The 21,838-nt window shown below is 47.0% G+C and overlaps 1 protein-coding gene across 2 annotated transcripts in view; it reads left to right on the top strand.

Annotated features, from left to right (window-relative positions):
• The window catches only part of MTPAP (mitochondrial poly(A) polymerase), a 182,256-nt gene that overhangs the window by 72,153 nt on the left and 88,265 nt on the right, over positions 1–21,838 (top strand). For both annotated transcript variants that reach the window (XM_069211289.1, XM_069211290.1), the window contains exon 5: positions 1,518–1,729. In XM_069211289.1, the coding sequence (XP_069067390.1) occupies positions 1,518–1,729 (212 nt within the window). The remainder of the gene's footprint in view (positions 1–1,517; positions 1,730–21,838) is intronic.

Raw genomic sequence — 21,838 nt, 5'->3', positions numbered from 1 at the left:
TTGTCACCCAATATTTTATATTATGTGGGATGCTAAAAACACCCCAATGGCAAAAACAACTAGACGTGGATATTTGAACGGAAAAGGCAAGTGGCTGAAATTCTGAAACATTATTTTCTACCTTATAGTTGAAAAATTCATAGCCTAGAAGGACTGTTCTGAAGGGCTTCATATGTGTGAATTAACCAACACGATATGAGCCGGTTGAAGGAAATTCCCCCTTTGTAGAAGAGAAACCATTTGATTTCAGACTACACCACTTACACCAATAACCTTTTTGTATTTTTTCAATGGATTTGATTTTTAATCCCATATTAAATTTTTTTTTTTTTTTTTGTTATAGACATTCTATAACAGAGTATTAATAATGGAAAGAGGCATGCAAATATGAATTACAGTGCAAGTATTTCTCCACACTTGGCAGTCATTTATATTCATAAAACGTTGAATGTTGAGTTGTTCCTCTGCTCCTTATTGGATTTAATTTATTTCTTAAAATACTATTGTATTTTTTATTTTCTGTAATTTGTAATTTTTTGGTGTGTTTGCTCATATTTTTAATCTTACTGTTTAATGTAACAAGGTAAAAGGACAATTTATTTTTTATTTTTATTGATTGTATTATTCTCTTCCTTGTGGCTGTTTTTACTTGCCATGGTTATTGTATATTTTAGAATGAGAAATAATCCCATGCTGGGATTATTTCTCATTCTATTTGTTATGGAACTGTGCATTCAGTGTTGTGCGATTTATATGGGAGTATTATGCACAGGACCATTCTTTCTCTTTTTCTAAAAACCTCCCACTATTCAGTCCCTCTTTTTGTTTTTGGTATTATATATTATATTCATGAGACTCGGCACTCGTGTGTTCCATGTTAATGTAAATAATTAGTCAAGTCTCTTTTCTGAATACTGGTGTACAGGAGTAGGAGGACGAAGAAGCCTTATGGACGAAACGCGTTGGCTACTATCAATAAATATTGGAAAAAAAAATGTATGGACATTATTAACCATTGAAGAAAATGATCATTATGAATAATTTTTTAATAAAGATTTTCTTCACTCATAAAGAAGTATTGGAAATTTGTGCCTTTATAGTATTCCAAAAAAAGTCTTGACAAATTAGTTACATTAACATGGAACGCATAAGAGTGCTGAGTCTCATGAAAATAATGTTTTTCCAGGGCTTTGTCCTGGTGATTTGAGGACCAGGGGGGCTGGTCCTCAAGCCTCGGGTCCCACGCATATGGATGAATTTTGAAGTTTACATATCTACTAAAGTGGAAAGGTGCGGCACCCATCGCCTTGGCCCTTCTTCTTTCTTGAATATGTTATTATATATTATAGTCCTTGTAATAGGAACATCAAGACCATTTCCGTGAAATGTTGCGCTAATTTAATTTACATGCAGTATATCTTCCTTGGTGGCTCAGCAGTAACGTTGCATTAAGTGATAGTCTTTCTGAAATTGAAAAACAATTTTTTAAGATGTAATCACTATTTTTTTTGCTGTAGTTGCCTGGACCCTTCTCAGTGGAATTTCAGATGAAGCGAGTTTCCTCAGGAAGAGTGGCCACACAGAATATTCTTTCTGTGATTGGAGAATGCATTGACAACTTTGGCCCAGGATGCGTAGGTGTGCAAAAGATCTTGAATGCTCGTTGTCCGTTGGTGAGGTTTTCACATCAGCCTGCAGGGTTTCAGTGTGATCTGACAGCAAACAACAGGTAACTCTAGGAACAGAAGGACTTCTTAAAATGCCTAAAAGTAGACGTTTTTGCTGTTTGTTCTGTGTGGTTGCAGTGAATGTTAAAAGAACACTCCCTTTTTTTTTCTTTTTTTTTTTTTAAATGAAGGCCCATTAGGATGTTGATTCTGAGGGCTTTAATTAGGCTGAAGACCATTAAAAAAAGTAATTCCCTATTTTAACCTGTGAAACATTAGGACCAGGACAGTGGATCTGATATTTGAAGGCAATTAAGGTATTCTTAACAAAAGAAGTATGGAGGTAGTGGCTGTCATGTCATTGTAAGAATAAAAATTAATGCAGAATATACTTTAAATGCCAGAGATGAAATAAAAAAGCATGGGACACAGTTCTAGGTAGGTAGATGTTAAAAAGCAGGAGTTATTAAACACTATGGTTCATCGTGGGCGAGTAGAAGCTAATCTGATTTAAAGGATCACACATGCATGAACTGAGACCCAGCATATAGGGAAGTTGAATAAAAAAGCATTCAAAGGCACAACTACTCCTCTTCCTAACAAGTGAATGGTTTGGGAATCAGTACCTCGTGGTCAACCATGTAAGGATGCCAGGAGAGTCATTCATAGTCGTAGACTGGCTATGCCATGATGAGGAGATTGTTAGTTATGGGAAGTCTAAGAGGTTGTAAGCCATATGTAAGACACTGACCCGGAGAGGTGAGCATGTGATAATGTTGAAAGCTTTGGTATTGTTACACTCTTTAGCAAGCTTCGTTGACCTTTGGGATCCACAGCTTCCCAAACTATGATACAATTGTAATCTGTTGAGCTCTCTTGGTTACTAATGATCTGAAACCTTTATAATTAGGTTTTCTGTGCATTCTTCCTTGGTGTGAAATTCACATGTGAACCAAGTCTCAAACCGCAGATCAGGAATAGGGCAGTCTGAGCTTTATACAATAAGATGATGATTTGAGAAGTCCATAGTGTCTTACGGTGAAGGGACTCTGAGCCAGTGTTCAATACAATTCATAAACTGCCTTTATGCCACACACTGTCTGGGGTCTCTCTCAGCCTGGAATACTCTTATACAGAGCAGATGAGCTTAATACAGAAGGTGGGACAAAATGGCCACAGCACACAGAATGTATAGTCCAATAGTGTGGCAGGGATAAGTATCCCTGAGAGTATGTTGCTGAAGTACAAAGTTGAATGGAGTCTCAAGTCTTGTTTGCAGATGGTGTCTTTTATTTGTAGATGCTAGAAATCATTGTGCCATCAACGAGATACAGCCAACACGTGTTTCGTCACACAAGTGTAATACAGAAGGTGCAGGCCATGACTGCCTGATATGAAAAGCAGACTGCCTCATTCACAACTTCTCACAAAAGTTGGCCATTAGTCTTTTACCAGCCTGACAGAATTCCAGCTTAGTCTGTGAAAGGAAAAAACTCTGTCTCGGAATTTGTCAGACAAGCTGGTTCTGGTTACATCGAGACTCACTGAAGCATGATGCGGCTGCTCGACCAGCCACTGGCATCACACCACAAATGATGCACTGTGAGTCCTTCAGGAGATCAAACAAAATTATTCTGAAAGCACAATTAAAGCACGATTTCAGAATATCAATATTTTACAGTTAAATACAAAATTATAAGTGGGAATAAATGATGAGCCTTATCTGCTTGTATGCAAAAAAGGCAGCAAGATGGTTGTTGATACAGTACATATTTGTTGGAGTGCGCGCCTAGCTATATTGGCAGTGGGGTTATATTTACATATAACAATTGCAGTCCAAGATGGAGCTCCACGGTAAAGCTCCTGGGTCTGGAATCACTAATCTATAAATATCCCTATTTATAACCTGCCATCCACCCTTCAACTATCTACCTTTGCAACAAGGAACACTCAGAAATTCACAGTATTCAAAACTGGTTCTACACACGGTGTAGGAAAGTACCATCTTGCCTGGCATGTTACCCCCATATTTCACTGTATATATGTTGTTTTAGTTGTATGTGTCACTGGGACCCTGCCAGCCAGGGCCCCAGTGCTCATAAGTGTGCCCTGTATGTGTTACCTGTGTTATGACTAACTGTCTCACTGAGGCTCTGCTAATCAGAACCTCAGCGGTTATGCTCTCTCATTTCTTCCCAAATTGTCACTAACAGGCTAGTGACCAATTTAACCAATTTACATTGGCATACTGGAACACCCTTATAATTCCCTAGTATATGGTACTGAGGTACCCAGGGTATTGGGGTTCCAGGAGATCTCTATGGGCTGCAGCATTTCTTTTGCCACCCATAGGGAGCCCAGACAATTCTTACACAGGCCTGCCACTGCAGCCTGAGTGAAATAACGTCCACGTTATTTCACAGCCATTTTACACTGCACTTAAGTAACTTATGAGTCACCTATATGTCTAACCTTTACCTGGTAAAGGTTGGGTGCTAAGTTACTTAGTGTGTGGGCACCCTGGCACTAGCCAAGGTGCCCCCACATTGTTCAGGGCCAATTCCCCGGACTTTGTGAGTGCGGGGACACCATTACACGCGTGCACTATACCTATGTATAGCTTCACAATGGTAACTCCGAATATGGCCATGTAACATGTCTAAGATCATGGAATTGCCCCACCAATGCCATCCTGGTATTGGGGAGACAATCCCATGATTCCCCGGGTCTCTAGCACAGACCCGGGTACTGCCAAACTGCCTTTCCCGGGGTTTCACTGCAGCTGCTGCAAACAGGTTTCTGCCCTCCTGGGGTCCAGCCAGGCTTGGCCCAGGAAGGCAGAACAAAGGACTTCCTCAGAGAGAGGGTGTTACACCCTCTCCCTTTGGAATAAGGTGTCAGGGCTGGGGAGGAGTAGCCTCCCCCAGCCTCTGGAAATGCTTTGATGGGCACAGATGGTGCCCATCTCTGCATAAGCCAGTCTACACTGGTTCAGGGATCCCTCAGCCCTGCTCTGGCGCGAAACTGGACAAAGGAAAGGGGAGTGACCACTCCCCTGACCTGCACCTCCCCTGGGAGGTGCCCAGATCTCCTCCAGTGTGCTCCAGACCTCTGCCATCTTGGAAACAGAGGTGCTGCTGGCATACTAAACTGCTCTGAGTGGCCAGGGCCAGCAGGTGACGTCAGAGACTCCTTCTGATAGGCTCCTTCAGGTGTTGCTAGCCTATCCTCTCTCCTAGGTAGTCAAACCTCCTTTTCTGGCTATTTAGGGTCTCTGCTTTGGGGAATTCCTTAGATAACGAATGCAAGAGCTCATCAGAGTTCCTCTGCATCTCTCTCTTCACCTTCTGCCAAGGAATCGACTGCTGACCGCGCTGGAAGCCTGCAACACTGCAACAAAGTAGCAAAGACGACTACTGCGACCTTGTAACGCTGATCCTGCCGCCTTCTCGACTGTTTTCCTGGTGGTGCATGCTGTGGGGGTAGTCTGCCTCCTCTCTGCACTAGAAGCTCCGAAGAAATCTCCCGTGGGTCAACGGAATCTTCCCCCTGCAACCGCAGGCACCAAAGAACTTCATCACTGGTCCTCTGGGTCTCCTCTCAGCACGACGAGCGAGGTCCCTTGAACTCAGCAACTCTGTCCAAGTGACTCCCACAGTCCAGTGACTCTTCAGTCCAAGTTTGGTGGAGGTAAGTCCTTGCCTCCCCACGCTAGACTGCATCGCTGGGAACCGCGTGTTTTGCAGCTACTCCGGCTCCTGTGCACTCTTCGAGGATTTCCTTTGTGCACAGCCAAGCCTGGGTCCCCGGCACTCTAACCTGCATTGCATGACCTCCTGAGTTGTCCTCCGGCTTCGTGGGACCCTCTTGTGCAATTTCAGGTGAGCTCCGGTTCACTCCACTTCGTAGTGCCTGTTCCGGCACTTCTGCGGGTGCTGCTTGCTTCTGAGTGGGCTCCTTCTCTTGCTGGGCACCCCCTCTGTCTCCTCACGCAATTGGCGACATCCTGGTCCCTCCTGGGCCACAGCAGCATCCAAAAACCCTAACCGCGACCCTTGCAGCTAGCAAGGCTTGTTGGCGGTCTTTCTGCACGAAAACACTTCTGCACGACTCTTCACGACGTGGGACATCCATCCTCCAAAGGGGAAGTTTCTAGCCCTTGTCGTTCCTGCAGAATCCTCAGCTTCTACCATCCGGTGGCAGCTTCTTTGCACCCACAGCTGGCATTTCCTGGGCATCTGCCCACTCCCGACTTGATCGTGACTCTTGGACTTGGTCCCCTTGTTCCACAGGTACTCTCGTCAAGAAATCCATTGTTGTTGCATTGCTGGTGTTGTTGTTTCTTGCAGGATTCCCCTATCACGACTTCTGTGCTCTTTGGGGAACTTAGGTGCACTTTGCACCCACTTTTCAGGGTCTTGTGGTGGGCTATTTTTCAAACCCTCACTGTTTTCTTACAGTCCCAGCGACCCTCTACAAGGTCACATAGGTTTGGGGTCCATTCGTGGTTCGCATTCCACTTCTAGAGTATATGGTTTGTGTTGCCCCTATCCCTATGTGCCCCCATTGCATTCTATTGTGACTATACATTGTTTGCACTGTTTTCTATTGCTATTATTGCATATTTTGGTATTGTGTACATATATCTTGTGTATATTTGCTATCCTCATACTGAGGGTACTCACTGAGATACTTTTGGCATATTGTCATAAAAATAAAATACCTTTATTTTTAGTATATCTGTGTATTGTGTTTTCTTATGATATTGTGCATATGACACTAGTGGTACTGTAGGAGCGTCACTCGTCTCCTAGTTCAGCCTAAGCTGCTCTGCTAAGCTACCTTTTCTATCAGCCTAAGCTGCTAGACACCCCTCTACACTAATAAGGGATACCTGGGCCTGGTGCAAGGTGTAAGTACCCCTTGGTACTCACTACAAGCCAGTCCAGCCTCCTACATTGGTGGCAGCGGTGGGATAAGTACTTTGCAACTACTTACCACTTTTGTCATTGTAGTTTTCATAAGAGAAAAATATACAAAACAAGTTCAGTGTATGTACACCTAACCAAAAAGTTTTGCCTTTCTTCTCTCACTTCTTTTACTAAGTGCTGAAAAGTACATCTAAACTTTCAAAAAGTTCTTAAAAAGTTTAAAAAGTTTTTTTCTGTTCTTTAAAAAGTACTGAAACTTTTTTCTTCTTTTTCTGTCCCTTAAACTCTTGTCTATCATGTCTGGTACAGGCCAAACTCTTGATCTGTCCAGCATAGCTTATGACAACCTTAGCTGGATGGAAGCAAGGAGTCTCTGCATAGATAGAGGTTTAGGGGTAGGGAAGAATCCCTCAAGACAGCTGTTGGTTAATATGCTCATTGAACAAGATAAGACCTTAGTTGGCACTTCTGGTGAGAAATTAGCTGATGGTTCCCACTCTGATTATGGGGCACCCCTAGCAAAAGATTTGGGAGGGAATCTTTCCAACCTGCCCCTTAGCAGGCCACCTAGCATAGCTGGTGCTGATGTGAATTCACATCACAGTAAGAGTGTTGCTTCACATCACAGTAATAGTGTTGCTTCTCATCACAGTAGGAGTGTTACTTCTGTAGTCCAGAATGTTAGTGTGCCATCTGTTAGGGCCAGGTCTCCCTCTGTTCATTCACACCATTCTTCTGTTTCAAGGCATGCCCAACCCACCCACCCTGATGACAGAGTGTTAGAAAGGGAGCTCAATAGATTGAGAGTGGAACAATCCAGGCTGAAGCTCAAGAAGCAACAGCTGGATTTAGATAGGCAGTCCTTTGATTTAGAAAAAGAAAGGCAGAGGTTGGGGTTAGGACCCCATGGTGGCAGCAGCAGTATTCCAAATAGTCATCCTGCAAAAGAGCATGATTCTAGGAATCTGCACAAGATAGTTCCCCCTTACAAGGAGGGGGATGACATTAACAAGTGGTTTGCTGCACTTGAGAGGGCCTGTGTTGTACAGGAGGTCCCTCAAAGGCAGTGGGCTGCTATCCTATGGCTATCTTTCAGTGGAAAGGGTAGGGATAGGCTCCTTACTGTAAAGGAAAGTGATGCCAATAATTTTACAGTTCTTAAGAATGCACTCCTAGATGGTTATGGCTTAACCACTGAACAGTACAGGATGAAGTTCAGAGAAACCAAAAAGGAGTCTTCACAAGACTGGGTAGTCTTTGTTGACCATTCAGTGAAGGCCTTGGAGGGGTGGTTACATGGCAGTAAAGTTTCTGACTATGAAAGCCTGTATAACTTAATCCTGAGAGAGCATATACTTAATAATTGTGTGTCTGATTTGTTACACCAGTACCTGGTAGACTCTGATCTGACCTCTCCCCAAGAATTGGGAAAGAAGGCAGACAAATGGGTCAGAACAAGGGTGAACAGAAAAGTTCATACAGGGGGTGACGAGGATGGCAAGAAGAAGGATGGTAAGTCTTCAGACAAGGGTGGGGACAAATCTAAAAATGAGTCTTCATCAGGCCCACAAAAACACTCTGGTGGGGGTGGTGGGCCCAAATCCTCTTCAAATCAAAACAAAGAAAAGAAACCATGGTGCTATTTATGTAAAATAAAAGGCCATTGGACAACAGATCCCAGTTGTCCAAAGAAAAGCACCAAGCCTCCTACCACTACAACCCCTGCTGCTACACCTAGTGCCCCTAGTAATAGCAGTGGTGGTGGGAGCAAACCTACTAATAGCCAATCCAAGGGAGTAGCTGGGCTCACTTTTGGTAATTTAGTTGGGGTTGGTCTTGTTAGGGAGACCACAGAGGCTGTGTTAGTCTCTGAGGGGGCTATTGATTTAGCCACCTTGGTTGCTTGTCCCCTTAATATGGATAAGTACAAGCAACTACCCCTAATAAATGGTGTTGAGGTTCAGGCCTACAGGGACACAGGTGCCAGTGTTACCATGGTCCACCCTGAACAACACCTACTTGGTCACCAGTACCAAGTAACTGATGCTCATAACAACACACTTAGCCACCCCATGGCTGTTGTAAATCTCAACTGGAGGGGGGGGGAGGTTTACTGGTCCAAAGAAAGTTGTGGTTGCCTCAGATTTACCTGTAGACTGTCTACTAGGGAATGATTTAGAGACATCAGCTTGGTCAGATGTGGAGTTGGAAGCTCATGCAGCAATGCTGGGCATTCCAGGGCATATTTTTGCTTTAACCAGGGCTCAGGCCAAAAAGCAAAAAGGACAGGGTGACTTGGATCCTGGAAGAATGGACCAAGTGCTCCCCAAAGCTAGGGTTAGTAAAGGTAAATTACTACCTACTATCCCTCCCTCTACAGTGAATTCAACTTCTGAGGAAGAAGAATTTCCACCCTGTGCAGAACCTACACCAGAAGAGCTGGAAGCAGACACTGCTGAGCTTTTGGGTGAAGGGGGCCCTGCCAGGGAGGAGCTGAGTGTGGCACAGCATACCTGTCCCACACTAGAGGGTCTAAGGCAGCAAGCTGTCAAACAAGCAAATGGGGATGTCAGTGACTCTCACAGAGTTTACTGGGAGGGTAACCTTTTGTACACTGAAGCAAGGGATCCAAAACCTGGAGCTGCCAGGAGATTGGTGATTCCTCAGGAGTACAGAAAGTTCCTCCTAACTCTAGCCCACGACATTCCCTTAGCTGGACATTTGGGGCAAATGAAAACTTGGGACAGGCTTGTCCCCTTGTTTCATTGGCCTAGAATGTCAGAGGACACAAAGGAATTTTGTAAGTCCTGTAAAACCTGTCAAGCCAGTGGCAAGACAGGTGGCACTCCAAATGCACCCCTTATTCCACTGCCTGTGGTTGGGGTTCCCTTTGAAAGGGTAGGGGTTGACATAGTTGGCCCCCTTGACCCTCCTACTGCTTCAGGCAATAGGTTTATCTTGGTGGTAGTGGACCATGCCACCAGATATCCTGAAGCAATTCCTCTAAGGACCACTACAGCTCCTGCAGTGGCAAAGGCCATCCTGGGAATCTTTTCCAGTGTGGGCTTCCCAAAAGAGGTGGTGTAGGAAGTTGGCTCTGTATGCACTATTTCAAAGTAAGGAATAGTATGCACAGAGTCCAGGGGTTCCCCTTAGAGGTAAGATAGTGGCAAAAAGAGATAATACTAATGCTCTATTTTGTGGTAGTGTGGTCAAGCAGTAGGCTTATCAAAGGAGTAGTGTTAAGCATTTGTTGTACATACACACAGGCAATAAATGAGGAACACACACTCAGAGACAAATCCAGGCCAATAGGTTTTGTTATAGAAAAATATATTTTCTTAGTTTATTTTAAGAACCACAGGTTCAATTTCTACATGTAATATCTCATTTGAAAGGTATTGCAGGTAAGTACTTTAGGAACTTTGAATAATTACAGTAGCATATATACTTTTCCCATAAAACACAAATAGCTGTTTTAAAAGTGGACACTGCAATTTTCACAGTTCCTGGGGGAGGTAAGTTTTTGTTAGTTTTGTCAGGTAAGTAAATCACTTACAAGTCTCAGGTTTGGGTCCAAGGTAGCCCACCGTTGGGGGTTCAGAGCAACCCCAAAGTTACCACACCAGCAGCTCAGGGCCGGTCAGGTGCAGATGTCAAAGAGGTGCCCAAAACGCATAGGCTTCAATGGAGAGAAGGGGGTGCCCCGGTTCCGGTCTGCCAGCAGGTAAGTACCCGTGTCTTCGGAGGGCAGACCAGGGGGGTTTTGCAGGGCACCGGGGGGGGGGACACAAGTCAGCACAAAAAGTACACCCTCAGCAGCGCGGAGGCGGCCGGGTGAAGTGTGCAAACACGCGTCGGGTTCTCTGTAGATTTCAATGAGAGATCAAGGGATCTCTTCAGCGGTGCAGGCAGGCAAGGGGGGGGCTCCTCTGGGTAGCCACCACCTGGACAAGGGAGAGGGCCTCCTGGGGGTCACTCCTGCACAGAAGTTCCGTTCCTTCAGGTGCTGGGGGCTGCGGGTACAGGGTCTTTTCCAGCCGTCTGGACTTTAGGTTCAGGCAGTCGCGGTCAGGGGGAGCCTCGGGATTCCCTCTGCAGGCGTCGCTGTGGGGGCTCAGGGGGGACAACTTTGGTTACTCACGGTCTCGGAGTCGCCGGAGGGTCCTCCCTGAGGTGTTGATTCTCCACCAGTCGAGTCGGGGTCGCCGGGTGCAGTGTTGCAAGTCTCACGCTTCTTGTGGGGAGTTGCAGGGGTCTTTAAATCTGCTCCTTTGAAACAAAGTTGTAGTCTTTTGGAGCAGGGCCGCTGTCCTCGGAAGTTCCTTGTTTTTCTTGAAGCAGGGCAGTCCTCTGAGGATTCAGAGGTCGCTGGTCCTTTGGAAAGCGTCGCTGGAGCAGGTTTCTTTGGAAGGCAGGAGACAGGCCGGTAGGACTGGGGCCAAAGCAGTTGGTGTCTTCTGTTCTTCCTCTGCAGGGGTTTTTCAGCTCAGCAGTCTTCTTCTTCTTGTAGGTTTCAGGAATCTAAATTCTTAGGTTCAGGGAAGCCCTTAAATACTAAATTTAAGGGCGTGTTTAGGTCTGGGCGGTTAGTAGCCAATGGCTACTAGCCCTGAGGGTGGGTACACCCTCTTTGTGCCTCCTCCCAAGGGGAGGGGGTCACATCCCTAATCCTATTGGGGAATCCTCCATCTGCAAGATGGAGGATTTCTAAAAGTTAGAGTCACTTCAGCTCAGGACACCTTAGGGGCTGTCCTGACTGGCCAGTGACTCCTCCTTGTTATTCTCATTATTTCCTCCGGCCTTGCCGCCAAAAGTGGGGGCCGTGGCCGGAGGGGGCGGGCAACTCCACTAGCTGGAGTGTCCTGCGGTGCTGGAACAAAGGGGTGAGCCTTTGAGGCTCACCGCCAGGTGTTACAGCTCCTGCCTGGGGGAGGTGTTAGCATCTCCACCCAGTGCAGGCTTTGTTACTGGCCTCAGAGTGACAAAGGCACTCTCCCCATGGGGCCAGCAATATGTCTCGGTTGTGACAGGCTGCTGGAACCAGTCAGCCTACACAGATAGTCGGTTAAGGTTTCAGGGGGCACCTCTAAGGTGCCCTCTGGGGTGTATTTTACAATAAAATGTACACTGGCATCAGTGTGCATTTATTGTGCTGAGAAGTTTGATACCAAACTTCCCAGTTTTCAGTGTAGCCATTATGGTGCTGTGGAGTCCGTGTTTGACAGACTCCCAGACCATATACTCTTATGGCTACCCTGCACTTACAATGTCTAAGGTTTGGCTTAGACACTGTAGGGGCACAGTGCTCATGCACTGGTGCCCTCACCTATGGTATAGTGCACCCTGCCTTAGGGCTGTAAGGCCTACTAGAGGGGTTGCTTACCTATACTGCATAGGCAGTGTGAGGTTGGCATGGCACCCTGAGGGGAGTACCATGTCGACTTACTCGTTTTGTTCTCACCAGCACACACAAGCTGGCAAGCAATGTGTCTGTGCTGAGTGAGGGGTCCCCAGGGTGGCATAAGATATGCTGCAGCCCTTAGAGACCTTCCCTGGCATCAGGGCCCTTGGTACCAGGGGTACCAGTTACAAGGGACCTACCTGGATGCCAGGGTGTGCCAATTGTGGAATCAAAAGTACAGGTTAGGGAAAGAACACTGGTGCTGGGGCCTGGTTAGCAGGCCTCAGCACACTTTCAATTCAAAACATAGCATCAGCAAAGGCAAAAAGTCAGGGGGTAACCATGCCAAGGAGGCATTTCCTTACACAACCCCCCCCCAAACGAAAGAGGATGAGACTAACCTTTCCCAAGAGAGTCTTCATTTTCTAAGCGGAAGAACCTGGAAAGGCCATCTGCATTGGCATGGGCAGTCCCAGGTCTGTGTTCCACTATAAAGTCCATTCCCTGTAGGGAGATGGACCACCTCAACAGTTTTGGATTTTCACCTTTCATTTGCATCAGCCATCTGAGAGGTCTGTGGTCAGTCTGAACTAGGAAGTGAGTACCAAAGAGGTATGGTCTCAGCTTCTTCAGGGACCAAACCACAGCAATGGCCTCCCTATCAATGGCACTCCAACGCTGCTCCCTGGGGAGTAACCTCCTGCTAATGAAAGCAACAGGCTGGTCAAGGCCATCATCATTTGTTTGGGACAAAACTGCCCCTATCCCATGTTCAGAGGCATCTGTCTGCACAATGAACTGCTTGGAGTAATCTGGAGCTTTTAGAACTGGTGCTGTGCACATTGCTTGTTTCAGGGTGTCAAAGGCCTGTTGGCATTCTACAGTCTAGTTTACTTTCTTGGGCATTTTCTTGGAGGTGAGTTTTGTGAGGGCTGTCACAATGGATCCATATCCCTTCACAAACCTCCTATAGTACCAAGTCAAGCCAAGGAATGCCCTGACTTGAGTTTGGGTTTTTGGAGCTGCCCAGTCCAGAATAGTCTGGATCTTAGGCTGGAGTGGCTGAACTTGGCCTCCACCTACAAGGTGTCCCAAGTAAACCATAGTTCCCTGCCCTATCTGGCATTTGGATGCCTTGATAGAGAGGCCTGCAGATTGCAGAGCCTTCAAAACCTTCTTCAGGTGGACCAGGTGATCCTGCCAGTTGGAGCTAAAGACAGCAATATCATCAAGATAAGCTGCACTGAAGGACTCCAAGCCAGCAAGGACTTGATTCACCAACCTTTGGAAGGTGGCAGGGGCATTCTTTAAACCAAAGGGCATAACAGTGAACTGATAATGCCCATCAGGTGTGGAGAATGCTGTCTTTTCTTTTGCTCCAGGGGCCATTTTGATATGCCAGTACCCTGCTGTTAAGTCAAAGGTACTTAAGAATTTGGCAGCCCCTAATTTATCAATCAGCTCATCAGCTCTAGGAATGGGATGGGCATCTGTCTTGGTGACAGAGTCAAGTCCTCTGTAGTCCACACAAAACCTCATCTCTCTCTTTCCATCTTTGGTGTGAGGTTTGGGGACTAAGACCACTGGGCTAGCCCAGGGGCTGTCAGAGTACTCAATTACTCCCAATTCCAGCATCTTGTGGACTTCCACCTTGATGCTCTCCTTAACTTGATCAGACTGTCTGAATATTTTGTTTTTGACAGGCGTGCTGTCTCCTGTGTCCACATCATGGGTACACAGGTGTGTCTGACCAGGGGTTAGGGAAAAGAGCTCAGCAAACTGTTGCAGGACCTTCCTGCAGTCAGCTTGCTGTTGGCCAGAGAGGGTGTCTGAATAGATCACTCCATCTACTGAGCCATCATTAGGGTTTGATGACAGAAGATCAGGGAGAGGCTCACTCTCAGCTTCCTGATCCTCATCTGTTACCATTAACAGATTTACATCAGCCCTGTCATGGAAGAGCTTAAGGCGGTTCACATGGATCACCCTCTTGGGGCTCCTGCTTGTGCCCAGGTCTACCAGATAGGTGACCTGACTCTTCCTCTCTAGCACTGGGTAAGGGCCACTCCATTTGTCCTGAAGTGCCCTGGGAGCCACAGGCTCCAAAACCCAGACTTTCTGCCCTGGTTGAAATTCAACTAGTGCAGCCTTTTGGTCATACCAACACTTCTGGAGCTGTTGGCTGGCCTCAAGGTTTTTGCTTGCCTTTTCCATGTACTCTGCCATCCTTGAGCGAAGGCCAAGTACATAGTCCACTATGTCTTGTTTAGGCTCATGAAGAGGTCTCTCCCAGCCTTCTTTCACAAGAGCTAGTGGTCCCCTTACAGGGTGGCCAAACAGAAGTTCAAAGGGTGAGAACCCTACTCCCTTCTGAGGCACCTCTCTGTAAGCGAATAGCAGACATGACAGGAGGACATCCCATCTCCTTTTGAGTTTTTCTGGGAGCCCCATGATCATGCCTTTTAATGTCTTGTTGAATCTCTCAACAAGGCCATTAGTTTGTGGATGATATGGTGTAGTGAATTTATAAGTCACTCCACACTCATTCCACATGTGTTTTAGGTATGCTGACATGAAGTTGGTACCTCTGTCAGACACCACCTCCTTAGGGAAGCCCACTCTGGTAAAGATACCAATGAGGGCCTTGGCTACTGCCGGGGCAGTAGTCGACCTAAGGGGAATAGCTTCAGGATACCTAGTAACATGATCCACTACTACTAGGATGTACATATTTCCTGAGGCTGTGGGAGGTTCCAGTGGACCCACTATGTCCACACCCACTCTTTCAAAGGGGACCCCCACCACTGGAAGTGGAATGAGGGGGGCCTTTGGATGTCCACCTGTCTTACCACTGGCTTGACAGGTGGGACAGGAGGTGCAAAACTCCTTAACCTTCTGGGACATGTTGGGCCAGTAGAAGTGGTTGACTAACCTCTCCCACGTCTTGGTTTGTCCCAAATGCCAAGCAAGGGGAATATCATGGGCTAAGGTCAGAATAAACTCTCTGAACCCCTGAGGCACTACCACTCTCCTAGTGGCACCAGGTTTGGGATCTCTTGCCTCAGTGTACAGGAGTCCATCTTCCCAATAGACCTTATGTGTTCCATTTTTCTTTCCTTTGGACTCTTCAGCAGCTTGCTGCCTAAGGCCTTCAAGAGAGGGACAGGTTTCTTGTCCCTTACACAACTCTTCCCTTGAGGGTCCCCCTGGGCCCAAGAGCTCAACCTGATAAGGTTCCAGCTCCATAGGCTCAGTTCCCTCAGAGGGCAGAACTTCCTCCTGAGAAGAGAGGCTCTCTTTTTCTTGTTGTGTTGCAGCTGGTTTCCCAGCTGACTTTCCTTTTCTCTTGGTAGGCTGGGCATTTCTTCCAGACTCCAGCTCTACTTTTTCACCCTGTGCCTTGCACTGTGCCCTTGTTTTGACACACACCAGTTCAGGGATACCCAGCATGGCTGCATGGGTTTTCAGTTCTACCTCAGCCCATGCTGAGGACTCCAGGTCATTTCCAAGCAAACAGTCTACTGGGATATTTGAGGAGACCACCACCTGTTTCAGGCCATTGACCCCTCCCCACTCTAAAGTTACCATTGCCATGGGATGTACTTTAGTTTGATTATCAGCATTGGTGACTGGATAGGCTTGTCCAGTCAGGTATTGGCCAGGGGAAACCAGTTTCTCTGTCACCATAGTGACACTGGCACCTGTATCCCTCAGGCCCTCTACACTTGTCCCATTAATTAAGAGCTGCTGCCTGTATTTTTGCATGTTAGGGGGCCAGGCAGCCAGTGTGGCTAAATCCACCCCACCCTCAGAGACTAATGTAGCTTCAGTGTGGCACCTGATTTGCTCTGGGCACACTGTTGATCCCACTTGGAGACTGGCCATTCCAGTTTTAGCTGGAGTGGAGTTAGAAGTGGTATCTTTCTTGGGACAGGCCTTGTCTCCAGTTTGGTGTCCAGACTGACTACAGCTACGACACCAGGCCTTTTTGGGATCAAAGTTTTTACCCTTGTACCCAGGATTGTTTTGTGAAGAGGCTCTGGGCCCACCCTCCCGTGCAGGTTTTTGGGGGCCTGTAGAAGACTCTTTACTATTTTTGTTTTTGGCTGTCTCACCACCCTTCCCCTGGGGAGGTTTTGTGACCCCTTTCTTTTGGTCACCCCCTGTGGAAGTTTTGGACACCCTAGTCTTGACCCAATGGTCCGCCTTCTTTCCCAATTCTTGGGGAGAAATTGGTCCTAGGTCTACCAGATGCTGATGCAGTTTATCATTGAAACAATTACTTAATAGGTGTTCTTTCACAAATAAATTGCACAGCCCATCATAATTACTTACACCACTACCTTGAATCCAACCATCTAGTGTTTTTACTGAGTAGTCTACAAAGTCAACCCAGGTCTGGCTCGAGGATTTTTGAGCCCCCCTGAATCTAATCCTATACTCCTCAGTGGAGAATCCAAAGCCCTCAATCAGGGTACCCTTCATGAGGTCATAAGATTCTGCATCTTTTCCAGAGAGTGTGAGGAGTTTATCCCTACACTTTCCTGTGAACATTTCCCAAAGGATAGCACCCCAGTGAGATTTGTTCACTTTTCTGGTTACACAAGCCCTCTCAAAAGCTGTGAACCATTTGGTGATGTCATCACCATCTTCATATTTAGTTACAATCCCTTTAGGGATTTTCAACATGTCAGGAGAATCTCTGTCCCTATTTATGTTGCTGCCACCATTGATGGGTCCTAGGCCCATCTCTTGTCTTTCCCTTTCTATGGCTAGGATCTGTCTTTCCAAAGCCAATCTTTTGGCCATCCTGGCTAACTGGATGTCCTCTTCACTGGAGTTATCCTCAGTGATTTCAGAGAGGTTGGTCCCTCCTGTGAGGGAGCCAGCATCTCTGACTATTATGCTTGGAGTCAGGGCTTGAGAGGCCCTGTCTTCCCTAGATAGGACTGGTAGGGGGGAATCACCCTCCAAGTCACTATCATCATCCTCTGAGTTGCCATCCTCAGAGGGGTTGGCCTTTTCAAACTCGGCCAACAGCTCCTGGAGCTGTAGTTTGGAAGGTCTGGGGCCCATTACTATTTTCTTTATTTTACAGAGTGACCTTAGCTCCCTCAGCTTAAGATGGAGGTAAGGTGTGGTGTTGAGTTCCACCACATTCATCTCTGCACTAGACATTATGCTTCTAAAAGTTGGAATACTTTTTAGGAATCTAAAAACTAGTTCTAGAATCTAATTCAAACTTTTACCAAACTTTTAAACTCTAAAAGAAATGCTAAACAGGATCTAACACAAGGCCCTAGCAGGTCTTTTAAGAATTTAGAAAAAATAGTTCAAATTGCAAAAACAATTTCTAATGACAATTTTTGGAATTTGTCGTGTGATCAGGTATTGGCTGAGTAGTCCAGCAAATGCAAAGTTTTGTATCCCACCGCTGCCACCAATGTAGGAAGTTGGCTCTGTATGCACTATTTCAAAGTAAGGAATAGTATGCACAGAGTCCAAGGGTTCCCCTTAGAGGTAAGATAGTGGCAAAAAGAGATGATACTAATGCTCTATTTTGTGGTAGTGTGGTCGAGCAGTAGGCTTATCAAAGGAGTAGTGTTAAGCATTTGTTGTACATACACACAGGCAATAAATGAGGAACACACACTCAGAGACAAATCCAGGCCAATAGGTTTTGTTATAGAAAAATATATTTTCTTAGTTTATTTTAAGAACCACAGGTTCAATTTCTACATGTAATATCTCATTTGAAAGGTATTGCAGGTAAGTACTTTAGGAACTTTGAATAATTACAGTAGCATATATACTTTTCCCATAAAACACAAATAGCTGTTTTAAAAGTGGACACAGTGCAATTTTCACAGTTCCTGGGGGAGGTAAGTTTTTGTTAGTTTTGTCAGGTAAGTAAATCACTTACAAGTCTCAGGTTTGGGTCCAAGGTAGCCCACCATTGGGGGTTCAGAGCAACCCCAAAGTTACCACACCAGCAGCTCAGGGCCGGTCAGGTGCAGAGGTCAAAGAGGTGCCCAAAACGCATAGGCTTCAATGGAGGGAAGGGGGTGCCCCGGTTCCGGTCTGCCAGCAGGTAAGTACCCGCGTCTTCAGAGGGCAGACCAGGGGGGTTTTGTAGGGCACCGGGGGGGGGACACAAGTCAGCACAAAAAGTACACCCTCAGCAGCGCGGGGGCGGCCGGGTGCAGTGTGCAAACATGCGTCGGGTTCTCTGTAGATTTCAATGAGAGATCAAGGGATCTCTTCAGCGGTGCAGGCAGGCAAGGGGGGGGGCTCCTCGGGGTAGCCACCACCTGGACAAGGGAGAGGGCCTCCTGGGGGTCACTCCTGCACAGACGTTCCGTTCCTTCAGGTGCTGGGGGCTGCGGGTACAGGGTCTTTTCCAGCCGTCTGGACTTTAGGTTCAGGCAGTCGCGGTCAGGGGGAGCCTCGGGATTCCCTCTGCAGGCGTCGCTGTGGGGGCTCAGGGGGGACAACTTTGGTTACTCACGGTCTCGGAGTCGCCGGAGGGTCCTCCCTGAGGTGTTGATTCTCCACCAGTCGAGTCGGGGTCACAGGGTGCAGTGTTGCAAGTCTCACGCTTCTTGCGGGGAGTTGCAGGGGTCTTTAAATCTGCTCCTTTGAAACAAAGTTGCAGTCTTTTGGAGCAGGGCCGCTGTCCTCGGGAGTTCCTTGTTTTTCTTGAAGCAGGGCAGTCCTCTGAGGATTCAGAGGTCGCTGGTCCTTTGGAAAGCGTCGCTGGAGCAGGTTTCTTTGGAAGGCATGAGACAGGCCGGTAGGACTGGGGCCAAAGCAGTTGGTGTCTTCTGTTCTTCCTCTGCAGGGGTTTTTCAGCTCAGCAGTCTTCTTCTTCTTGTAGGTTTCAGGAATCTAAATTCTTAGGTTCAGGGAAGCCCTTAAATACTAAATTTAAGGGCGTGTTTAGGTCTGGGGGGTTAGTAGCCAATGGCTACTAGCCCTGAGGGTGGGTACACCCTCTTTGTGCCTCCTCCCAAGGGGAGGGGGTCACATCCCTAATCCTATTGGGGAATCCTCCATCTGCAAGATGGAGGATTTCTAAAAGTTAGAGTCACTTCAGCTCAGGACACCTTAGGGGCTGTCCTGACTGGCCAGTGACTCCTCCTTGTTATTCTCATTATTTCCTCCGGCCTTGCCGCCAAAAGTGGGGGCCGTGGCCGGAGGGGGTGGGCAACTCCACTAGCTGGAGTGTCCTGCGGTGCTGGAACAAAGGGATGAGCCTTTGAGGCTCACCGCCAGGTGTTACAGCTCCTGCCTGGGGGAGGTGTTAGCATCTCCACCCAGTGCAGGCTTTGTTAATGGCCTCAGAGTGACAAAGGCACTCTCCCCATGGGACCAGCAACATGTCTCGGTTGTGGCAGGCTGCTGGAACCAGTCAGCCTACACAGATAGTCGGTTAAGGTTTCAGGGGGCACCTTTAAGGTGCCCTCTGGGGTGTATTTTACAATAAAATGTACACTGGCATCAGTGTGCATTTATTGTGCTGAGAAGTTTGATACCAAACTTCCCAGTTTTCAGTGTAGCCATTATGGTGCTGTGGAGTCCGTGTTTGACAGACTCCCAGACCATATACTCTTATGGCTACCCTGCACTTACAATGTCTAAGGTTTGGCTTAGACACTGTAGGGGCACAGTGCTCATGCACTGGTGCCCTCACCTATGGTATAGTGCACCCTGCCTTAGGGCTGTAAGGCCTACTAGAGGGGTGACTTACCTATACTGCATAGGCAGTGTGAGGTTGGCATGGCACCCTGAGGGGAGCACCATGTCGACTTACTCGTTTTGTTCTCACCAGCACACACAAGCTGGCAAGCAATGTGTCTGTGCTGAGTGAGGGGTCCCCAGGGTGGCATAAGATATGCTGCAGCCCTTAGAGACCTTCCCTGGCATCAGGGCCCCTGGTACCAGGGGTACCAGTTACAAGGAACTTACCTTGGATGCCAGGGTGTGCCAATTGTGGAATCAAAAGTACAGGTTAGGGAAAGAACACTGGTGCTGGGGCCTGGTTAGCAGGCCTCAGCACACTTTCAATTCAAAACATAGCATCAGCAAAGGCAAAAAGTCAGGGGGTAACCATGCCAAGGAGGCATTTCCTTACAGGTGGTATCAGACAGGGGAAGCAATTTCATGTCTGCCTACTTAAAGGCCATGTGGAAGGAATGTGGTGTGACATACAAGTTCACCACACCCTATCATCCACAAACAAATGGACTGGTGGAGAGATTTAACAAAACTCTCATGATAATGGGACTCCCAGAAAAACTCCGCAGGAGATGGGATATCCTGTTACCTTGCCTCCTTTTTGGTTACAGGGAGGTACCCCAAAAAGGAGTGGGCTTCAGCCCCTTTGAACTCCTATTTGGACACCCTGTAAGAGGTCCCCTAACACTTGTTAAGGAGGGTTGGGAACAACCTTTAAAAGCTCCAAAGCAAGACATAGTGGACTATGTACTTGGCCTAAGATCTAGGATGGCTGAGTACATGAAAAAGGCCAGTAAAAACCTTCAGGCCAGCCAAGAGCTCCAAAAGCAATGGCATGACCAGAAGGCTGTTTTGGTTCAGTACCAACCAGGGAAGAAAGTGTGGGTCTTGGAGCCTGTGGCCCCAAGAGCACTCCAAGACAAATGGAGTGGACCCCACATAATTGTTGAAAAGAAGGGAGAAGTCACCTACTTAGTTGACTTAGGCACTGCCAGGAGTCCCCTTAGGGTGCTCCATGTCAATCGCCTGAAACCCTACTATGACAGGGCTGATCTCACCCTGCTCATGGCAACAGATGAGGGACAGGAAGAAGAGAGTGACCCTCTCCCTGATCTCTTCTCTTCAACAGAACAAGATGCTCTAGTGGAAGGTGTAGTTTTGGCAGATTGTCTCACTGCTGAGCAAAAAGACCACTGCATAAATCTCCTGGGTCAGTTTTCTGAACTCTTCTCTACTGTGCCAGGCACCACTTCTTGGTGTGAGCACACTATAGATACTGGAGACAGCTTGCCTGTCAAAAGTAAGATCTATAGGCAGCCTGACCATGTCAGAGACTGCATAAAGCAAGAAGTGCAGAAAATGCTTGAACTGGGAGTGGTTGAGCACTCTGAAAGTCCATGGGCCTATCCTGTGGTACTTGTACCAAAACCTCATTCCAAAGATGGAAAGAAGGAAATGCGGTTTTGTGTAGACTATAGAGGTCTCAACCAGGTAACCAAAACTGATGCTCACCCTATACCCAGGGCAGATGAGCTAATAGATACACTGGCATCTGCCAAGTATCTAAGCACCTTAGATTTGACTGCAGGGTATTGGCAGATCAAGTTATCAGAGGATGCAAAAGCAAAAACAGCATTTTCAACCATTGGAGGCCATTACCAGTTCACAGTAATGCCTTTTGGATTGAAAAATGCACATGCCACTTTTCAAAGGTTGGTGAACACAGTCCTGCAAGGGCTGGAAGCTTTTAGTGCAGCATATCTAGATGATATAGCTGTCTTTAGCTCCAGCTGGTATGATCACCTGGTCCACCTATGGAAAGTTTTGGAGGCCCTGCAGAAGTCAGGCCTCACTATCAAGGCTTCAAAGTGCCAGATAGGGGAGGGGAAAGTGGTTTATCTGGGACACCTGGTAGGTGGAGAACAGATTGCACCACTTCAGGGGAAAATCCAAACTATTATAGATTGGGTTCCCCCTACAACTCAAACCCAGGTGAGAGCCTTCTTAGGCCTCACTGGGTATTACAGGAGGTTCATAAAGAAATATGGCTCCATTGCAGCCCCTCTTAATGACCTCCCATCTAAGAAAATGCCTAAAAA

This window comes from Pleurodeles waltl, chromosome 10 (genome assembly GCF_031143425.1).
Source record: "Pleurodeles waltl isolate 20211129_DDA chromosome 10, aPleWal1.hap1.20221129, whole genome shotgun sequence".
In the NCBI taxonomy this organism is placed as follows: Eukaryota; Metazoa; Chordata; class Amphibia; order Caudata; family Salamandridae; genus Pleurodeles; species Pleurodeles waltl.
Note: the sequence above shows the minus strand (reverse complement) of the source record. Positions and strands in the feature narration are given on the sequence as shown.